Source organism: Oncorhynchus keta, chromosome 14 (genome assembly GCF_023373465.1).
Source record: "Oncorhynchus keta strain PuntledgeMale-10-30-2019 chromosome 14, Oket_V2, whole genome shotgun sequence".
Taxonomy (NCBI): Eukaryota; Metazoa; Chordata; class Actinopteri; order Salmoniformes; family Salmonidae; genus Oncorhynchus; species Oncorhynchus keta.
In genome coordinates this window covers 52232269-52250373 of record NC_068434.1, presented here as the reverse complement: position 1 = coordinate 52250373, position 18105 = coordinate 52232269, and the positions used below count along the sequence as shown (strand labels likewise).

The 18105-nt window shown below is 40.8% G+C and overlaps 1 protein-coding gene across 3 annotated transcripts in view; it reads left to right on the top strand.

The window, feature by feature from the left end:
• Positions 1-17903, top strand: part of lrrc2 (leucine rich repeat containing 2) — a 49372-nt gene extending 31469 nt beyond the window's left edge. For all 3 annotated transcript variants that reach the window (XM_052462643.1, XM_035787489.2, XM_035787488.2), the window contains 8 exons: positions 68-198; positions 1394-1455; positions 1572-1728; positions 1912-2045; positions 10912-11057; positions 11585-11737; positions 17329-17453; positions 17644-17903. In XM_052462643.1, coding sequence (XP_052318603.1) covers positions 68-198; positions 1394-1455; positions 1572-1728; positions 1912-2045; positions 10912-11057; positions 11585-11737; positions 17329-17453; positions 17644-17693 — 958 coding nt within the window. In that variant the 3' untranslated portion in view covers positions 17694-17903. The remainder of the gene's footprint in view (positions 1-67; positions 199-1393; positions 1456-1571; positions 1729-1911; positions 2046-10911; positions 11058-11584; positions 11738-17328; positions 17454-17643) is intronic.
• The last annotated feature ends 202 nt before the right edge of the window (positions 17904-18105 follow it).

The following is an 18105-nucleotide window of genomic DNA, read 5'->3' as shown; positions in this document are numbered from 1 at the left end:
CTTTTGTAAATATGCTACTACGCAAATGTCAACATTTCCAGAAAAACTTTTAAATGTTTTTCCCAAGGATCAATCAACAATGGCAGTATCGCATAGCATGCAAGACATTGAAGTCCAACGAGGTGGAAGTGCTCCAACACTACCTGACGAGAACAGCTCTGAATGAAATTCAGCCCCACCAGGATATACCAAACACAGGCAAGCTCAGCAAAACAATTAAATCATTAGGACAGCAATCCAATATGTCCCGTGAAAATGTTGTAAATGTATAAAAATAAAACAAATATGCATTTACATAAGTATTCAAACCCTTTACTCAGACTCAGTACAGCCTTGAGTCTTTTTGGGAATGACGCTACAAGCTTGGCACACCTGTATTTGGGGAGCTTTTCCAATTCTTCTCTGCAGATCCTCTCAAGCTCTTTCAGGTTGGATGGGGAGCGTCGCTGCACAGCTATTTTCAGGTCGCTCCAGAGGTGTTCGATTCAGAGACTCCTGCATTGTCTTGGCTGTGCTCTTAGGGTCGTTGTCCTGTTGGAAGGTGAACCTTCGCCTCAGTCTGGCCACTCATTCATAAAGGCCTGATCGGTGCAGTCCTGCAGAGATGGTTGTCCTTCTGGAAAGTTATTCCATCTCCATAGAGGAACTCTCGAGCTCTGTCAGAGTGAGAACCATCGGGTTCTTGGTCAACTTTCTGACCAAGGCCCTTCTTCCCCGATTGCTCAGTTTGGCCGACGGCCAGCTGTAGGAAGATTCTTTGTCATTCCAAACTTCTTCCTTTTAAGAATAATGGAGGCCACTGTGTTCTTCGGGACCTTCAATCCTGCAGACATTTTTTGGTATCCTTTCACAGATCTGTGCCTCGACACAATCCCGTCTCTGAGCTCTACGGATAATTAATTTGACCTCATGGCTTGGCTTTTTCTCTGACATGCACTGTCAACTGTGGCACCTTATATAGACAGGTGTGTGCCTTTCCAAATTATGACCAATCAATTGAATTTACCACAGGTGGACTCCAATCAAGTTGTAGAAACAGCTAAAGGATGATCAATGGAAACAAGATGCACCCGAGCTCAATTTCGAGTCTCATTAGCAAAGGGTCAGAATACTTACTGTATGTATTTCTGTTTTTTATTTGTGCAAAAAAACTGCAATAAAACTTCGTCAATATGGGGTATTGTGTGTAGAGTACATGTTATAATTTAATCAATTTTAGAGTAAGGCTGTAATGTAACAAAATGTGAAAAAAGGGAAGGGGTCGGAATATAGTTTCCGAATGCACTGTATATTTATCTGAATAAGTACTTGTGCCATAGTTACTGTGCTCTCTCTCTTCTCACTCTCAATCAATTCCATGCTCCACTCTTTAACTGACTTTTTTATCCTACAGATGCAAATTCCATAATTGAGGGCATCAAATTCATTTTTGAGCTGGATGGTGATAAATGGATGGTAAATTGGCTCATACCATCTCATTCTTTTTCATCGTGATTGTTTTCAGATAAAATCACTACCATTGTATGTATCCGCATTATTGTTGTTTTCATGTTGTATTACTTTCGATGCAGGAACTTCCTGATAATCTTCTTGATATGACATACCTTCGAGAATGGCACATAAGAAGAACTAAAATCTGCAAACTACCAGAGTGGATTGTGCAGTTTCCGGACCTCTGCGTATTGGATATACCACAAAACGGAATTGACAAGCTGCCTGTTGAAATAGGTAATTATTATGTATCATGCATGTCCTCCTATTTGAAAATATGAAAGTTGAAGTCTCTCCTATGACTCTTTATTTGTTACATTAGCTCATTAAACATCCTTCATTTGAATTTAATTTAAATGCGATTTAGAACATATCTGTTTCTTCATTCCATTACATGTCTTTCCAATGTTTTTTTGTAAGGTCAATTAACAAAGCTGAGGGTGCTGAAAGTTAATTACAATAGGCTGTCCAGTATTCCTCCAGAACTTGGTGAATGTGAGAATCTGGAGAGATTGGAGCTAACTGGAAATTATCTTGAACAGTTGCCTTTTGAGGTAAGGGGTATTTGTGTGAAATGGCTTGTGTGGTATGATATCTTCAAAAGCTCCATTTATACCTTGTTCTAACATGCATCCATTTTCCTGATTTCATCCAGATTCTGATTGTGCCCAACATTTTTTTAACAGGGGTAGACAATCAAAATACACATTGTGATCTGATTGTGATCAGATCTTCTTGCCCACCTCCGGAGTTAGTCATGCACACATTGGATCTGAATATCTTGCATTTGTAGACAGATCTGGGCCTCGTTTCCTAGTTGTGACACAAATTAAATTCCCAAGTTATTTACTTTTTAGTGTTTCCCAAACAAGCACGCAGAGTGAATTTGTAAGTGTGACAGCTAAGAGCATCATTGCCATGTTCGTTTTTTTCACGTGATCCCGTCCAGTTCCCTGGTGCTGAAATCGCAAACACAACTAATAGCCCACATTTCATGTGAAATGTAAACTATGTCAATACATTTCACAGATTCGTTTTTAAGAATGAAAATAAATGACAAAAATAAATAACAAACAATCCATTGATTTCAAGATTTGAATCCGTCGTCTTCTTTTCTACAGTGCTTAAGCTCTAGTGCTGAGCTAATTGAATTTTGGTATTATTTTTTTCTGTGAGCTCAATGTGCACATTGCGCAGTTTCTCTAGAGATCAATCAAATCAAGCAGGCTATGGTGTGAAATAGGCTTTTAGAAGTGTCATCTTTATTTTTTTCCTTATCATTAATGCCGTCTTTTGTGTGCTTATCAATACACGAGCACCTCTTTTCAAGATTGAAGTTTGAAGTTTTAATGTCACTGTAACGCCCAGGGTGTAGTGGAGGAAGAAGTCAGGAAGCAGAGAGTTCAGGGTAGCGCTACTTTATTTGCACCACAACGGGGAAACGACGGCAACCCAAACAAATGCCCCAAACACGGGGAAGTTAAACAGTCCAGCAAAATACAAAATACACTGACAACCGTGACCGACAGCGGTGTACAACATGTACACTGAAAACAATCCCGCACAACAAGCAGGCTGGCCGGCTGGTAAATAAAGCCCAACCAATTATCCTAAACTAAACACAGGTGTAACTAATAAACAGAAAAGGGGGAAAAGGGATCAGTGGCAGCTAGTAGGCCGGTGACGACGACCGCCGAGCGCCACCCGAACAGGAGGGGGAGCCACCTTTGGTAGGAGTCGTGACAGTTACATGCAATACAGTGAAATGCCTTTCTTGCAAACTCGAAAACCAACAATGCAATAATCAATAACAATGTACAACTAGAAGAAAAAAACACAAGAAATACAAATAAATATGAAGAACACAATAAGTAAGTAAGCATACTGTATACAGGGTCAGTTCCAATACCACATTTACAATGTGCAGGGATACTGGAGTGATGGAGGTAGATATGTATAGGGGTAAGGTGACTAGGCAACAGGATATAAGATACACAGAGTAGTAGCAGCTTGTATGTGAGTGGGTGTGTGTAGAGTCAGTATAAATGTTTGTGCATATTATGTGTGATTGAGAAGATGATGGAGTGAGTGTGTGTGTGAGTGTGTAGGGCCCTGTGAGAGTGCAGTGCAAAAATAAAAAGTAAAAGGTCGATAAGGATACAAGGTTAACTCAAATAGCTATTTTGTTATCTATTTATCAGTCGTATTGCTTGGGGATAGAAGCTGTTCAAGAGCCTGTTGGTGCAAGACTTGATGCACCGGTACCGCTTGCCGTGCAGAAGCAGAGAGAATAGTGCTATGGCTTGGGTGGTTGGAGTCTTTAAAAAAATTCTTGGCCTTCCTACTACACTGCCTGATATAGATGTCCTGGATGTCAGGGAGCTCGGACACAGTGATGTACTGGGCTATCCGCACCAACCTCTGTAGCTCCATGCGATTGAGGGCGATGCTATTGCCATACCAGGCAGTGATGCAGCCAGTCAAAATGCTCTCAATGGTACAGCTGTAGAACTTTTTGAGGATTTGAAAGCCCATGCCAAACTTTTTCAACCTCCAGAGGGGAAAAGAGGAGCTGTCGCGCCTTCTTCACAACTGTGCGTGTGTTTGGACCATTTTAGGTCTTTAGTGATTTGAAAACTTGAAGCTCTCAACCTGCACCACTGCAGCCCCGTCGAGGTGGATGGGGGCGTGCTCGCTCCCCCGTTTCTTGTAGTCCATGATCAGCTCTTTGGTCTTACTGACATTAAGGGAGAAGTTGTTGTTCTGGCACCACACTGTCAGGTTACAGATCTCTTCCCTGTAGGCTAACTCATCATCGCCGGTGATCAGGCCTACCACCGTCATGTCATCAGTAAACTTGATGATGGTATTGGAGTCGTGCGTGGCCACGCAGTTGTGGGTGAACAGGAAGGGACTAAGCACACACCCCTGTGGGGACCCTGTGTTGAGGGTCAGCTCGCCGGAGGTGACGTCGCCTACCCTCACCACCTGGGCTCGGGCCGTCAGGAAGTCCAGGATCCAGTTGCAGAGGGAGGTGTTCAGACCCAGAGTCTTAAGCTTGGTGGAGAGCTTGGAGGGGACAATGGTGTTGAATGCCAAGCAGTAGTCAATGAACAGCATTCTCACATACAATATGTATTCCTCTTATCTAGGTGGGTAAGGGCAGTGTGGAGAGCAATTGAGAATGCGTCATCTATGGATATTTTGGGGTGGTATGCAAATTGGAGTGGGTCTTGGGTGTCTTGGTGTCAGCTTCTATCCTATCAATAAAATAATTTGATTAAGTCATACAAAAGTTTGAATTTGATTAAGTCATACAAAAAACGAATTTAAGGGTTTTTCTTTATTTAGACAATTTTCTACATTGTAGAATAATTGTGAAGACATCAAATTGTAAATGAGAACTTGTTCTCAACTTGCCTACCTGGTTAAATAAAGGTGATTTTTTTTAAAATATATAAAACAATTAAATAACATATGGAATCATGTAGTAACCAAAAAAAGTGTATAAAATACATTTTATATTTGAGATTCTTCAAAGTTGCCACCCTTTGCCTTGATGACAGCTTTGCACACTCTTGGCATTCTCTCAACCAGCTTCATGTGGTAGTCAGCTGGAATGCATTTCAATTAACAGGTGTGCCTTGTTAATTTGTGGAATGTCTTTCCTTCTTATTGCTTTTGAGCCAATCAGTTGTGTTGTGACAAGGTAAGGGTGGTATTTAGAAGATAGCTCTACTTGGTAAAAGACCAAGTCTATTTTTTTTTCTCACATTTATTTAACCAGGTAGGCCAGTTGAGAACAAGTTCTCATTTACAACTGCGACCTGGACAAGATAAAGCAAAGCTGTGTGACAAAAACAACAACACAGAGTTACACATGTGTTAAACAAACGCACAGTCAATAAACACAATAGAAAAATCTGTATACAGTGTGTGCAAATTAAGTAAGGAGGTAAGGCAATAAATAGGCCATAGTGGCGAAGTAAATACAATTTAGCAATTAACACTGGCGTGATAGATGTGCAGATGAAGATGTGCAAGTAGAAATACTGGTGTGCAAAATAGCAGAAAAACAAAATCAAATAAGGGGAGGAGGTAGGTAGTTGGTAAGAACAGCTCAAATTAGGCAAGAACAATATGGCAAGAACAGCTCAAATAAGCAAAGATAAATTACAGTCCATCATTACATGAAGATCAGTCAATACGGAAAATTTCAAGAACTTGGAAAGTTTCTTCAAGTGCAGTCACAAGAACCATCAAGCACTATGATGAAACTGGCTGTCATGAGGACCTCTACAGAAAAGGAAGACCCAGAGTTACCTCTGCTGCAGAGGATAAGTTCATTAGAGTTACCAACCTCAGAAATTGTAGACCAAATAAATGCTTCACAGAGTTCAAGTAACAGACACATCTCAACATCAACTGTTCAGAGGAGACTGCGTGAATCAGGCATTCAAGGTCAAATTTCTACGAAGAAACCACTACTAAAGGACACCAATAATAAGAAGAGACTTGCTTGGGCCAAGAAACACGGGCAATGGTGGTAATCCGTCTGATCGCATCAGTTGACCTGGCCCCCACAATCAATTGACCTCAACCCAATTGAGATGGTTTGGGATGAGTTGTACCTCAGAGTAAAGGAAAGGCAGCCAACAAGTGCTCCTCAGCATATGTGAGAACTCCTTCAAGACGGTTGGAAAAGCATTCCTCATAAAGCTGGTTGAGAGATTGTCAAGAGTGTGCAAAGCTGTCATCAATTTGACAACAGCCAGTGAAAGTGCAGGGCACCAAATTCAAACAACAGAAATCTCATAATTAAAATTCCTCAAACATACAAGTATTATACACCATTTTAAAGATAAAGCTGTTGTTAATCCCACCACAGTGTTCTTTTTCAAAAAGGCTTTATGACAAAAGCATTCCATGCGATTATGTTAGGTCAGCGCCTAGTCACAAAAAAACGCAATTTATCCAGCCAGAGAGAGGAGTCACAAGAAGCAGATATAGAGATAAAATTAATCACTAACCTTTGATGATCTTTATCAGTGTAACGTCGTTCTTCGTTTGTCGAAAGAGAGTCGGACCGAAATGCAGCGTGGTGGTTACTCATGACTTTATTGGAAAAAAGCGACACATGCAATAACTAATACAAAATACAAAACAACAAACGGAACGTGAAACCTATTACAGCCTATCTGGTGAAACTACACAGAGACAGGAACAATCACCCACGAAATACAAAGCGAAACCAGGCTACCTAAATACGGTTCCCAATCAGAGACAACGAGAATCACCTGACTCTGATTGAGAACCGCCTCAGGCAGCCAAGCCCATACAACACCCCTAGCCGCAATCCCAATAATACAAAATCCCCAATACGAAATACAACAACATAAACTCATGTCACACCCTGGCCTGACCAAATAATATAACGAAAACACAAAATACAATGACCAAGGCGTGACAATCAGGTGGCACTCATAGGACTTCATGTTACACAATACATATATGTTTTGTTCGATAAAGTTCATATTTATATCCAAAAATCTCAGTTTACATTGGCGCGTTATGTTCAGTAATGTTTTGCTTCCAAAACATCCAGTGATTTTGCAGAGAGCCACATCAATTTACAGAAATACTCATCAGAAACGTTGATGAAAGATACAAGTGTTACACATATAATTAAAGATATACTTCTCCTTAATGCAACCCCTGTGTCAGATTTAAAAAACAAGCCATATAGATACCCGCCATGTTGTGGAGTCAGTAAAAGTCAGAAATAGCATTATAAATATTCACTTACCTTTGATGATCTTCATTGGAATGCACTCCCAGGAATCCCAGTTCCACAATAAATGTTTGTTTTGTTCGATAAAGTCCATGATTTATGTACAAATACCTCATTTTTGTAAGCGCGTTTAGTCCAGTAATCCAAAATGCACAAGGCAAGAGCACTAGGTCCAGATGAAAAGTCTAAAAAGTTATATTACAGTTCGTAGAAATATGTCAAACGATGTATAGAATCAATCTTTAGGATGTTTTTATCATAAATCTTGTATAATGTTTCAACCGGATAATTCCTTTGTCTTTAAAAAGGAATAGGAGCTCAGCTCGTACTCACGGCTGTAAGCGTGACTAAACTAATGGCTTTCTGCCAGACCCCTGATTCAAACAGCTTTTATTCCCTCCCCCTTCATAGAAAAAGCCTGAAACAATGTTCTAAAGACTGTTGACATCTAGTGGAACCCTTAGGAAGTGCAATCGGACTCAATGGACATTGTATATTGGATAGGCACTCACTTGAAAAACTACAAACCTCAGATTTCCCACTTCCTGGTTGGATTTTTCTCAGGTTTTCACCTGCCATATGAGTTCTGTTATACTCACAGACATCCTAAAATGCATATCTCAGCTTCTGGGCCTGAGTAGCAGGCAGTTTACTCTGGGCACCTTATTCATCCAAGCTACTCAAAAGCCCAAAGAGGTTAAAACATTTTTGGTTACTACACGATTCCATATGTGTTATGTCATAGTTTTGATGCCTTCACTATTATTCTACAATGTAGAAAATAGTCTAAATAAAGTAAAACCCTTGAATGTGTAGGTGTCCAAACTTTTGACTGGTACTGTATGTATTTACACACAAAAACAGTTGAAAAATACAATATTTAATAAATTGTCTTCCTCGAACAAAGGGCGTGATGACACAATCTTTGCAAGAGGGAGGCATTCTGATTTCATTGGTCCTCAACTCGCAGCTCAAACACTTCATTCAGGATAAATGGAGTTAGCCCTGAGTTAGTCTGCCCCTGAGCAGGTTAGATCTGAAGGATTTGTTGCCATAGAAATTGACCTGACTAAAAGATAAGCCATAATCATATGACTGGTTATCCCGAGTTGAACTCAGAGTTGACCAAAGTTACGTCACTAACTCCTCAAACCTGATTTGTATGATACCACTATGGTCTCATAGACTAGATGTAACATCATAAATGAAAATCCAAAATTAACCCTTTAACCTAACTTCTAACCTTATCCTTAAACCCTAGCCTACCTAACGTTAGCCACCTAGTTAATGTTAGCGTTAGCCACCTGTTACTGTAATTTAATTATGCCAATGTGCTTTCATCAATTGAAAGCCCTTAATCTATTTTATGAGAATTTCTAAGATTTCTTGTTTGCATAAAATAGACGCAGAACAGTCTTTCAATAATAGGTCATAGAATTTATTCTCGGAGCGTGCTCCCACTTAATCACGTGCAGCAGTTTATATACAGATCATGAAGTCATTTCATTGCTTTAACAGAATCCCCTCCTCTCGACTGGGACAAAGTAAGGTGAAAAGTTCATTCTAACTTACTAACACACTCCCAGATAACTTTTGACCCCTCAACATTATCGATCACCACTGAATTGACAGTTTTAATTAACAGAAAACCCAGGAATGCACTCACTGCCTTATCTAAAAACCCCAGAGCTAAGTTTCTGTAGGTTCAACGTTAGGTTAACGACATTATTTGTTTACACAGTCCCCAACCCATTAGTTTCTTCCTAGTTGGAATGGTGTTCATTAACTTTAATTACTCCTTGTCCGTGTCTCACAATCCCACCTTATGAACTCATATAGTTAATCAGATATAATAAAATAGAGTATAAGTTTACTTAGTTACAGTTCCATTTAAAATGATTTGTTCAGTCATATTAATCATAATTTCCTAACACCACCTAGCTAACATTAGCCACAACAAATTGGAATTCATAAAATATAATGTATTGCATATATTGAACATATTGTACGAATTGCAATTTCTGACATATACGGATTGTAATTCAAACCATATCATGCTAATTGTAATTTGTAACATATCATACGAAATGGATGATGGACATCCACAAAGTAATACATACAAACGTAACATATCATACTAATTAGAGTGTCCCAGATTTTTGTTTACTATGTTACATCTACCCTAAGCCCAGGTTGCAGCACTCAGGCAAAGTTGCAGTGGGTTGGTCGGCTTATTGAGGGAGACACAAGGTCAAGCAGTCTGATTATCTCCTCTCGTGGGACCCTGTATTTTTTAAGGAAAGCCCCATCATTGTGAGTCTGCAACGGGCTCAGGTTGTTGTGAATATGCACATTTATATACACCAGCCAACTGCGTGGCAGTCGCTGCAAGTTATGTTACAGAGCAAAAATCCTCTGAATAGCAGCCATGCTATATTACTGTTGTTCCGCTGATCTCTGACCTCTAGCTGGATGTTTATAGTGTCCATGTTCTTTCCAAAAGTGTCTGGAAGTCTATTGGAGGGATGCAACACCATTATTTCTCGAGAAATTCCATAATTTGGTGTTTTGTTTATGGAGGTGGAAAATGTTGTCTCAGGCGCCTCTCTAGAATCTCCCATAAGTCTTTAATTGGGTTGAGATCTGGTGACTGAGACTGCCATGGGATATGGTTTACATCATTTTCATGCTTATCAAACCATTGTGGCCACTTGTGTCCTGTAGATGGGGGCATTGTCATCCTATGGGGGCATAGCCATGGTAGCCAAAATAATGGCCTATCCATCATTTTTATATATGACTCTAAGTATGATGGGATGTTTATTGCTCAGGAACCACACCTATGTGGAAGCACCTGCTTTCAATATACTTTGTATCCCTCATTTACTCAAGTGTTTCCATTATTTTGTCAGTTAAATGTATTAGAACCAGGTATTTCCACTGAGTGTAAAAAACATTAAGAACACTCTTTCCATGATATAGACTGACCGGGTGAATGCAGTTGAACACTATTATCCCTTATTGATGTCACTTGTTAAATCCACTTCAATTAGTGTAGATGAAGGGGAAGAGACCGGTTAAAGAAGGATTTTTAAGCCTTGAGACAATTGAGACATGGAATGTGTATGTGTGCCATTTAAAGGGTGAATGGGCAAGACAAAGGATTTAAGTGCCTTTGAATGGGGTATGGTACTAAGTGCCAAGAGCACTGGTTTGTGTCAAAAACTGCAACACTGCTGGGTTTTACAAGCTCAACAGTGTATCATGAATGGTCCACCCAAAGGACATCCAGCCAACTTGACACAACTGTGGGAAACATTGTAGTCAACATGGGCCACCATCCCTGTGAAACGCTTTTCGACACCTTAAAGTCCGTACCCCTATGAATTGAGGCTGTCCTAAAGGGGGGCTACTCGATATTAGGAACGTGTTCTTAATGTTTGTACACTCAGTATGTATACTGTACAACAAGCAACAATGGCGAACCACAACCATGCGAAAACTTAACAAAAATGCAAAAGGTCTCATTCTGTGATGATAATGTTTTATAAGGCCTTTATTGTAGGGATTTGTTTTCTTGCTATTGTTCTTCTATGTAAACACATAATAAATCAGAGTCTTTGTTTCAGTTAAGCAATCTCAAGAAAGTCACACATCTGGATATAGCAGAAAACCAATTCGCCAGCATACCCATCTGTGCTCTTCGTATGACAAGCCTACAATTGTTGGATATGAGTATCAACATGTTGACGGATTTGCCTGAGGATATGGACAGGTATGTGAAGCATAGCCTTAATACTATAACAGATTACCATTTCATCATTCATCACTCACACATTACCATAATGTATTATCATCATGATCATCTAATGATAAAAGTTTCATATTCATAAATGATATTAAAATGGTTATAATGATGACATGTTTCCACTTTGGGTGGGGGCAACCTTCTGCCTGGAGAGCTACTGAGTGTGCAGGTTTTTTCTCCAACCCTGCTGAATGCTCTGTTAATCAGCTGCTCATCAGGATCTTGATTAGCTGGGGTGTATTTGCTAGTGCAAATCGTAGCAAAGTATTTGGCAACGAAAAATGTTCTGCAAGAAAAACTAGTTAATTTTTGGACAAATTCAGGTAGGACCCTCCACGTTTTGTCGCATTTGCTTTGGTTTAGTTCCTAGTGAGTACACCCCTGAATTAGATATGTGTTGGGTTAAGGTAAAACCCAGTACCTTGTAGCTCTCTAGGAGGAGGGTTGGCCGCCGCTTCTTTAACTATTCCCAATATCTCCTGTGTCCGATTCAGGTTGGAAGAATTGGAATCCTTGTTTGTTCATAAGAATAACATGTCATATTTGCCAAAGTGTTTGGTAAATATCACTACACTCAAGATGATTGTTGTTAGTGGAGACACATTGATCTGCTGGCCTTCAGGGCTTAAAGAAAATCCTGCCATCAAGTAAGTCTGACGAGATGACTGAGAGTGATTAGTATCATAATATCACTGTATAACTACGCCTGGTGGTCACATATACACTATATATACAAAAGTATGTGGACACCCGTTCAAATTAGTGGATTTGGCTATTTCAGACACACCCATTGCTGACAAGTGTATAAAATCGAGCATACAGTCATGCAATCTCCAAAGACAAACATTGGCAGTAGGAGGGCCTTACTGAAGAGCTCAGTTTCAACTTGGTACTGTCATAGGATAAAATTATATTAAATTATATTGGTCACATACACATTCAGCAGATGTTACTGCGGGTGTAGCGAAATGCTTGTGTTTCTAACTCCAACAGTGCAAAACTATCTAACAAGTAACATCAAACTATTTCACAAGAATACACACAATACACACAAATCTAAGTAAAGGAATGGAATTAAGAATATATAAATATAAGGACGAGCAATGTCAAAGCGGCATAGACTAAGATACAATAGAATAGAATACAGTATATACAAATGAGATGACTAAATCAAAATATGTAAACATTATTACAGTGACTAGTGTTTCATTTATTAAAGTGGCCAGTGATTTCATGTCTATGTACACTACCGTTCAAAAGTTTGGGGTCACTTAGAAATGTCCTTGTTTTTGAAAGAAAATCACATTTGTTGTCAATTAAAATAACATCAAATTATATCAAATTGATCAGAAATACAGTTAATGTTGTAAATGACATTTGTTTCTGGAAAGGGCTGATTTTTAATGGAATATCTACATAGGCGTACAGAGGCCCATTATCAGAAACCATCACTCCTGTGTTCCAATAGCACGTTGTGTTAGCTAATCCAGGTTTATAATTTTAAAAGGCTAATTGATCATAAGAAAACCATTTTGCAATTACGTTAGCACAGCTGAAAACTGTTATGCTGCTTAAAGAAGCAATAAAACTGGCCTTCTTCAGACTAGTTGAGTATCTGGAGCATCAGCAATTGTGGGTTCGATTAAGGGCTCAAAATGGCCAGAAACAAAGAACTTTCTTCTGAAACTCGTCAGTCTATACTTGTTCTGAGAAATGAAGGCTATTCCATGCGGGAAATTGCCAAGAAACTGAATATCTCGTACAACGCTGTGTACAACTCCCTTCACAGAACCTGCAAACTGGCTCAAACCAGAATAGAAAGAGGAGTGGGAGGCCCCGGTGCACAACTGAGCAAGAGGACAAGTACATTAGAGTGTCTAGTTTGACAAACAGACGCCTCACAAGTCCTCAACTGGCAGCTTAAATAAATAAAACCCCAGTCTCAATGTCAACAGTGAAGAGGCGACTCCGGGATGCTGGCCTTCTAGGCAGAGTTGCAAAGAAAAAGCCATATCTCAGACTGGCCAATAAGAAGAAAAGATTAAGATGGGGAAAAGAAGACTGGACAGAGGAACTCTGCCTAGAAGACCAGCATCCCGGAGTCGCCTTTCACTGTTGACGCTGAGACAGGTGATCTTTTTGGCCTTACCGTGACATCGGGTGCTATAGGTGTCCTGGAGGGCAGGTAGTTTGCCCTCAGTGATGCATTGGGCAGACTCTGGTGAACCCTAAGGTTGTGGTCGGTGCAGTTTCCATACCAGGCGGTGATACAGCCTGACAGGATGCTCTCAATTGTGCATCTGTAAAAGTTTGTGAGGGTTTTAGGTGCCAAGCCAAATTTTTTCTGCCTCCTGAGGTTGAAGAGGCGCTGTTGCTCCTTCTTCACCACACTGTCTGTGTGGGTGGACCATTTTAGTTTGTTAGTGATGTGTCCTTTCGATGTGGATAGGGGGATGCTCTTTCCTGAAGTCCACAATAATCTCCTTTGATTTGTTGACATTGAGTGAGAGGTTATTTTCCTGGCACCACACTCCCAGAGCCCGCACCTCCTCCTTGTAGGCTTTGTCGCTGTTGGTAATCACGCCTACTACTGTTGTGTCATCTGGAAACTTGATGATTATGTTGTAGGTGTGCGTGGCCACGCAGTCATGGGTGAACAGGGAGTACAGGAGGGGGCTGATTACACACCCTTGTGGGGCCCCAGTGTTGAGGATCAGCGAAGTGGAGGTGTTGTTTCCTACCTTCACCACCTGGGGGAGGCCCGTCAGGAAGTCGAGGACCCAGGGCCTCAAGCTTAATGTGGAGCTTGGAGGGTACTATGGTGTTGAATGCTGAACTATAGTCAATGAACAACATTCTTACATAGGTATTCCTCTTGTCCAGATGGGATAGGGCAGTGTGCAGTGCAATGCGATTGCATCGTCTGCGAATCTATTGGGGCGGTAAGCAAATTGAAGTGGGTCTAGGGTGTCAGGTAAGGTAGAGGTGACATGATCCTTGACTTGTCTCTCAAAGCACTTGTGAGAAGTGAGTGCTACGGGGCGATAGTCATTTAGTTCAGTTACCTTTGCTTTCTTGGGTACAGGAACAATGGTGGCCATCTTGAAGCATGTGAGGACAGCAGACTGGGATAGGGAGAGATTAAATATGTCCATAAACACACCATCCAGCTGGTCTACACATGCTCTGAGGACGCGGCTTGGGATGCCGTCTGGGCCGGCAGCCTTTCAAGGGTTAACACGTTTAAAAGTCTTACTCTTGTCGGCCACAGAGAAGGAGAGCCCACAGTCCTCGGTAAGCGGGCCGCATCGGTGGCGCTCATCATCAAAGCAGGAGAAGAAGGTGTTTTGTAGTCCGTGATTGTCTGTAGACCCTGCCACATACCCCTTGAGTCTGAGCCGTTGAATTGCGACTCCACTTTGTCTCTATACTGACGTTTTGCCTGTTTGAATGCCTTGCAGAGGGAATAACTACATTGTTTGTATTCTGCCATATTCACAGTCACCTTTCAATGGTTAAATGCAGTGGTTTGCACTTTCAGTTTTACGCGAATGCTGCCATCTAGCCACGGTTTCTTTTTAGGGTAGGTTTTAATAGTCACAGTGGAAACAACTTCTCCTATACTCTTCCTGATAAACTCAGTCACCGTATCAGTATATTCATCAATGTTATTCTTGGAGGCTACCCGGAACATATTCCAGTCTGTGTGATCAAAACAATCTTGAAGTGTGGATTCTGATTGGTCAGACCAGCGTTGAATAGTCCGTACTTCCTTTTTGAGTTTCTGGCTATAGGAAGGGCGGAGCAAAATGGAGTCATGATAAGATTTGCCGAATAGAGGGCGGAGGATGGCCTTGCAGGCATCCCGGAAGTTGGAGTAGCAGTGGTCAAGTGTTTTAGCAGCACGAGTACTACAGTCGATGTGTTCATAGAATTTTGGTAGCACTTTCCTCAAATTTGCCTTGTTAAAAATCCAGCTACAATAAATGCGGCCTCAGGATATGTGGTTTCCAGTATGCATAAAGTCCAGTGAAGTTCTTTGAGGGCTGTCGTGGGATCGGCTTGAGGGAGAATATACACGGCTGTGACTATACCCGCATTTGATTGTGAGGTGTTCTAGGTCAGATGAAGAAAAGGACTTGAGTTCCTGTTTGTTATCACAATCACACAATGATTAGTAAATCATTTAACATACACCCCCGCCCTCCTTCTTCCTGGAGAGATATTTATTTCTGGCTGTGCGATGAACAGAGAACCCAACTGGCTGTACGGACTCAGATCGTAAATCCAAAGAGAGCATTGTTTCCGTGAACCAGAGTATGTTACAATCCCTGATGTATATCTGGAAGGAAATCCTCAGGTCATCAACTTTATTATCGAGAGACTAAACATTAGTGAGTAATATACTCAGAAGCGGTTGGTGCTGTGCGCGCCTCCTGAGTCAGACGGTGATGTTTTGGGTCAGCCTCTGGAATCAGTTAAATTGCCCTGGGGGGTACAAACAAAGGATTTGATTCAGGAAAGTCGAATTCCTGGTCGTAATGCTGGTAATGCTGGTGAGATATCGCCGCACTGATATCTAAAAGTTCTTCCCGGCTGTATGTAATAACACAAAAATTATTCTGGCCTAATAATGTAAGAAATAACACATAATCAAAACAAAATGCTGCAACGTTGCCTAGGGGCTAGAAGCATGGCTGCCCTCTCTATCGGCACCATTTTTTTAACAACAACAACAAGTCAGTTCATCAAATTTCTGTACTGCTAGAGTCGTCTCAGTCAACCGTAAGTGCTGTTATTGTGAAGTGGAACCGTCTAGGAGCAGCAACTGCTCAGCCACAAAGTTGCAAGCAACAGAATCTCACAGAACGGGACTGCCGAGTGCTGAAACGCGTAGCGCATAAAAATCATCTGTTCTCAGTTGCAACACTCACTACCGAGTTCCAAACTGCCTCTGAAAGCAACGTCAGCCCAATAACTGTTCATCGGGAGCTTCACGAAATGGCTGAGCAGCTGCACACAAGCCTAACATCACCATGTGCAATGCCAAGCGTCGGCTGGAGTGGTGTAAAGCTCGACACCATTGGACTATGCAGCAATGGAAACAAGTTCTCTGGAGTGATGAATCATGCTTCACCATCTGGCAGTCCGACGGACTAATCTATGTTTGGCGGATGCTAGGAGAACGCTACCTGCCCCAATGCATAGTGCCAGCTGTAAAGTTTGGTGGAGGAGGAATAATGGTCTGGGCTGTTTTTCATGGTTCAGGCTAGGTCCCTTAGTTCTAGTGAAGGGAAATCTTAATGCTACATTATACAATGACAATCTAGACAATTCTGTGCTTCCAACTTTGTGGCAACAGTTTGGGGAAGGCCCTTTCCTGTTTCAGCATGAGAATGTTCCCGTGCACAAAGCGAGTTCCATCCAGAAATGGTTTGTCAAGATTGGTGCGGAAGAACTTGACTGGCCTGTACAGAGCCCTGACCTTAACCCCATCAAATATTTTTGGGATGAATTGGAACGCCGACTGTAAGCCAGGCCTAATCGCCCAACCTCACTGATGCTCCTGTGGTTGAATGGAAGCAAGTTCCCCGCAGCAATGTTCCAACATCTAGTGGAAAGCTTTCCCAGATCAAAATGAATCAAATCTGTAACATATTACATCATATACTACAACAAAGATCATGTTATATGATCCCATGACATTTGTTCTAATGAAGGGGGAACTAAATCAAATGGGGGAACAAGATTGGGACAACACAGGATAATTTTTTCTGTATTAAAAAACTGGGTCCAGATGATAAATATTAAATTAAAATTTAAAAGATTGCAAATGGGATGGGTTGCCAAAAATAACTAACTGGAGGCCACGCCCCCAATAAGCCACAAATATGACTGCAATTAAGCTTATATCCTTGTGCTTCTATGCCACTGCCTATTTCATTTGTTCATTTAGCAAACAAGACAGCTCATATTCCAGTGCCTTTATCAAAGTCAACCACCTAAATTTGATCTTTAATTAGCTATAAAATTGCAGGAAATTATCTTTAAAACAGCAACATTTTCTCTCGGCCTTATGGCAAAATGTAAAGAATAGCATGAGCTTAGCTATAAAACAGCACATTTTTCTCTTTGCCCCATGAAAAAATAATAATAATATTGGCCCATGCCACTGTTTTTAACATATAAACTAACTCCATCATATAATTTTGCAATCTGATATGCCTTTTCTTTTCAGATTCATTAAGCTATATGACAACATGGTTGATGAAATAATGGAGGGGGATGATGAGATATTGGAAACACGGCAAGACCATCACAAAGAATTTATGCAGACATACATTGACACAGTGAAGGACAGAGGTAAGACATCGCTTTTCATATTTGTGGGTTGTTTCACTGTTGGCCAAGTTAGCAATCACTTAGCAAGACATTAGATCCATCCACCACAGACGATTTCTTTACCACTCAAGGCACTCATATGTCTATTACTGTATTATTGTGTAGCCTATAAATGCAGAGTTCGACATGTAAATGTATAATTTCTCTCCAGAAACTGCCCCAACATACACCACCAAAGTGTCATTCTCATGCTGTCTGTAATGGAGATTCAGATGACCAGAAGAAAACGGACAACCATGCTGCTGTGCATGCATTGCATGTCAATCCTCTGAACACTTGTAAACAGTGGTCGAGTTCCAGGCTGACTACATTGCAGATGCATGCCAAAACTCACATCACCTGGATAGATGTTTAACACAGGGGCGTAGGCATGTAACGCTCTTTACTTGTCAGTGTTCCAAATGGGATATTATTTACCTGTTAGGCTGATTGTGACTACAGCCTAAGCTCATTACCATAACGCAACATTAGCGATTTCTGAAAATTGCAAAATAAATGAAATAAATATGCCTGTCCTCAAATCCTTTTCTTAACAATCCTGTCATTTTCAAAATATGCTTTAGAACCAGAGAAAATCAATAATTTGTGTAAGAGTGGTGATAGCTAGCGTAGC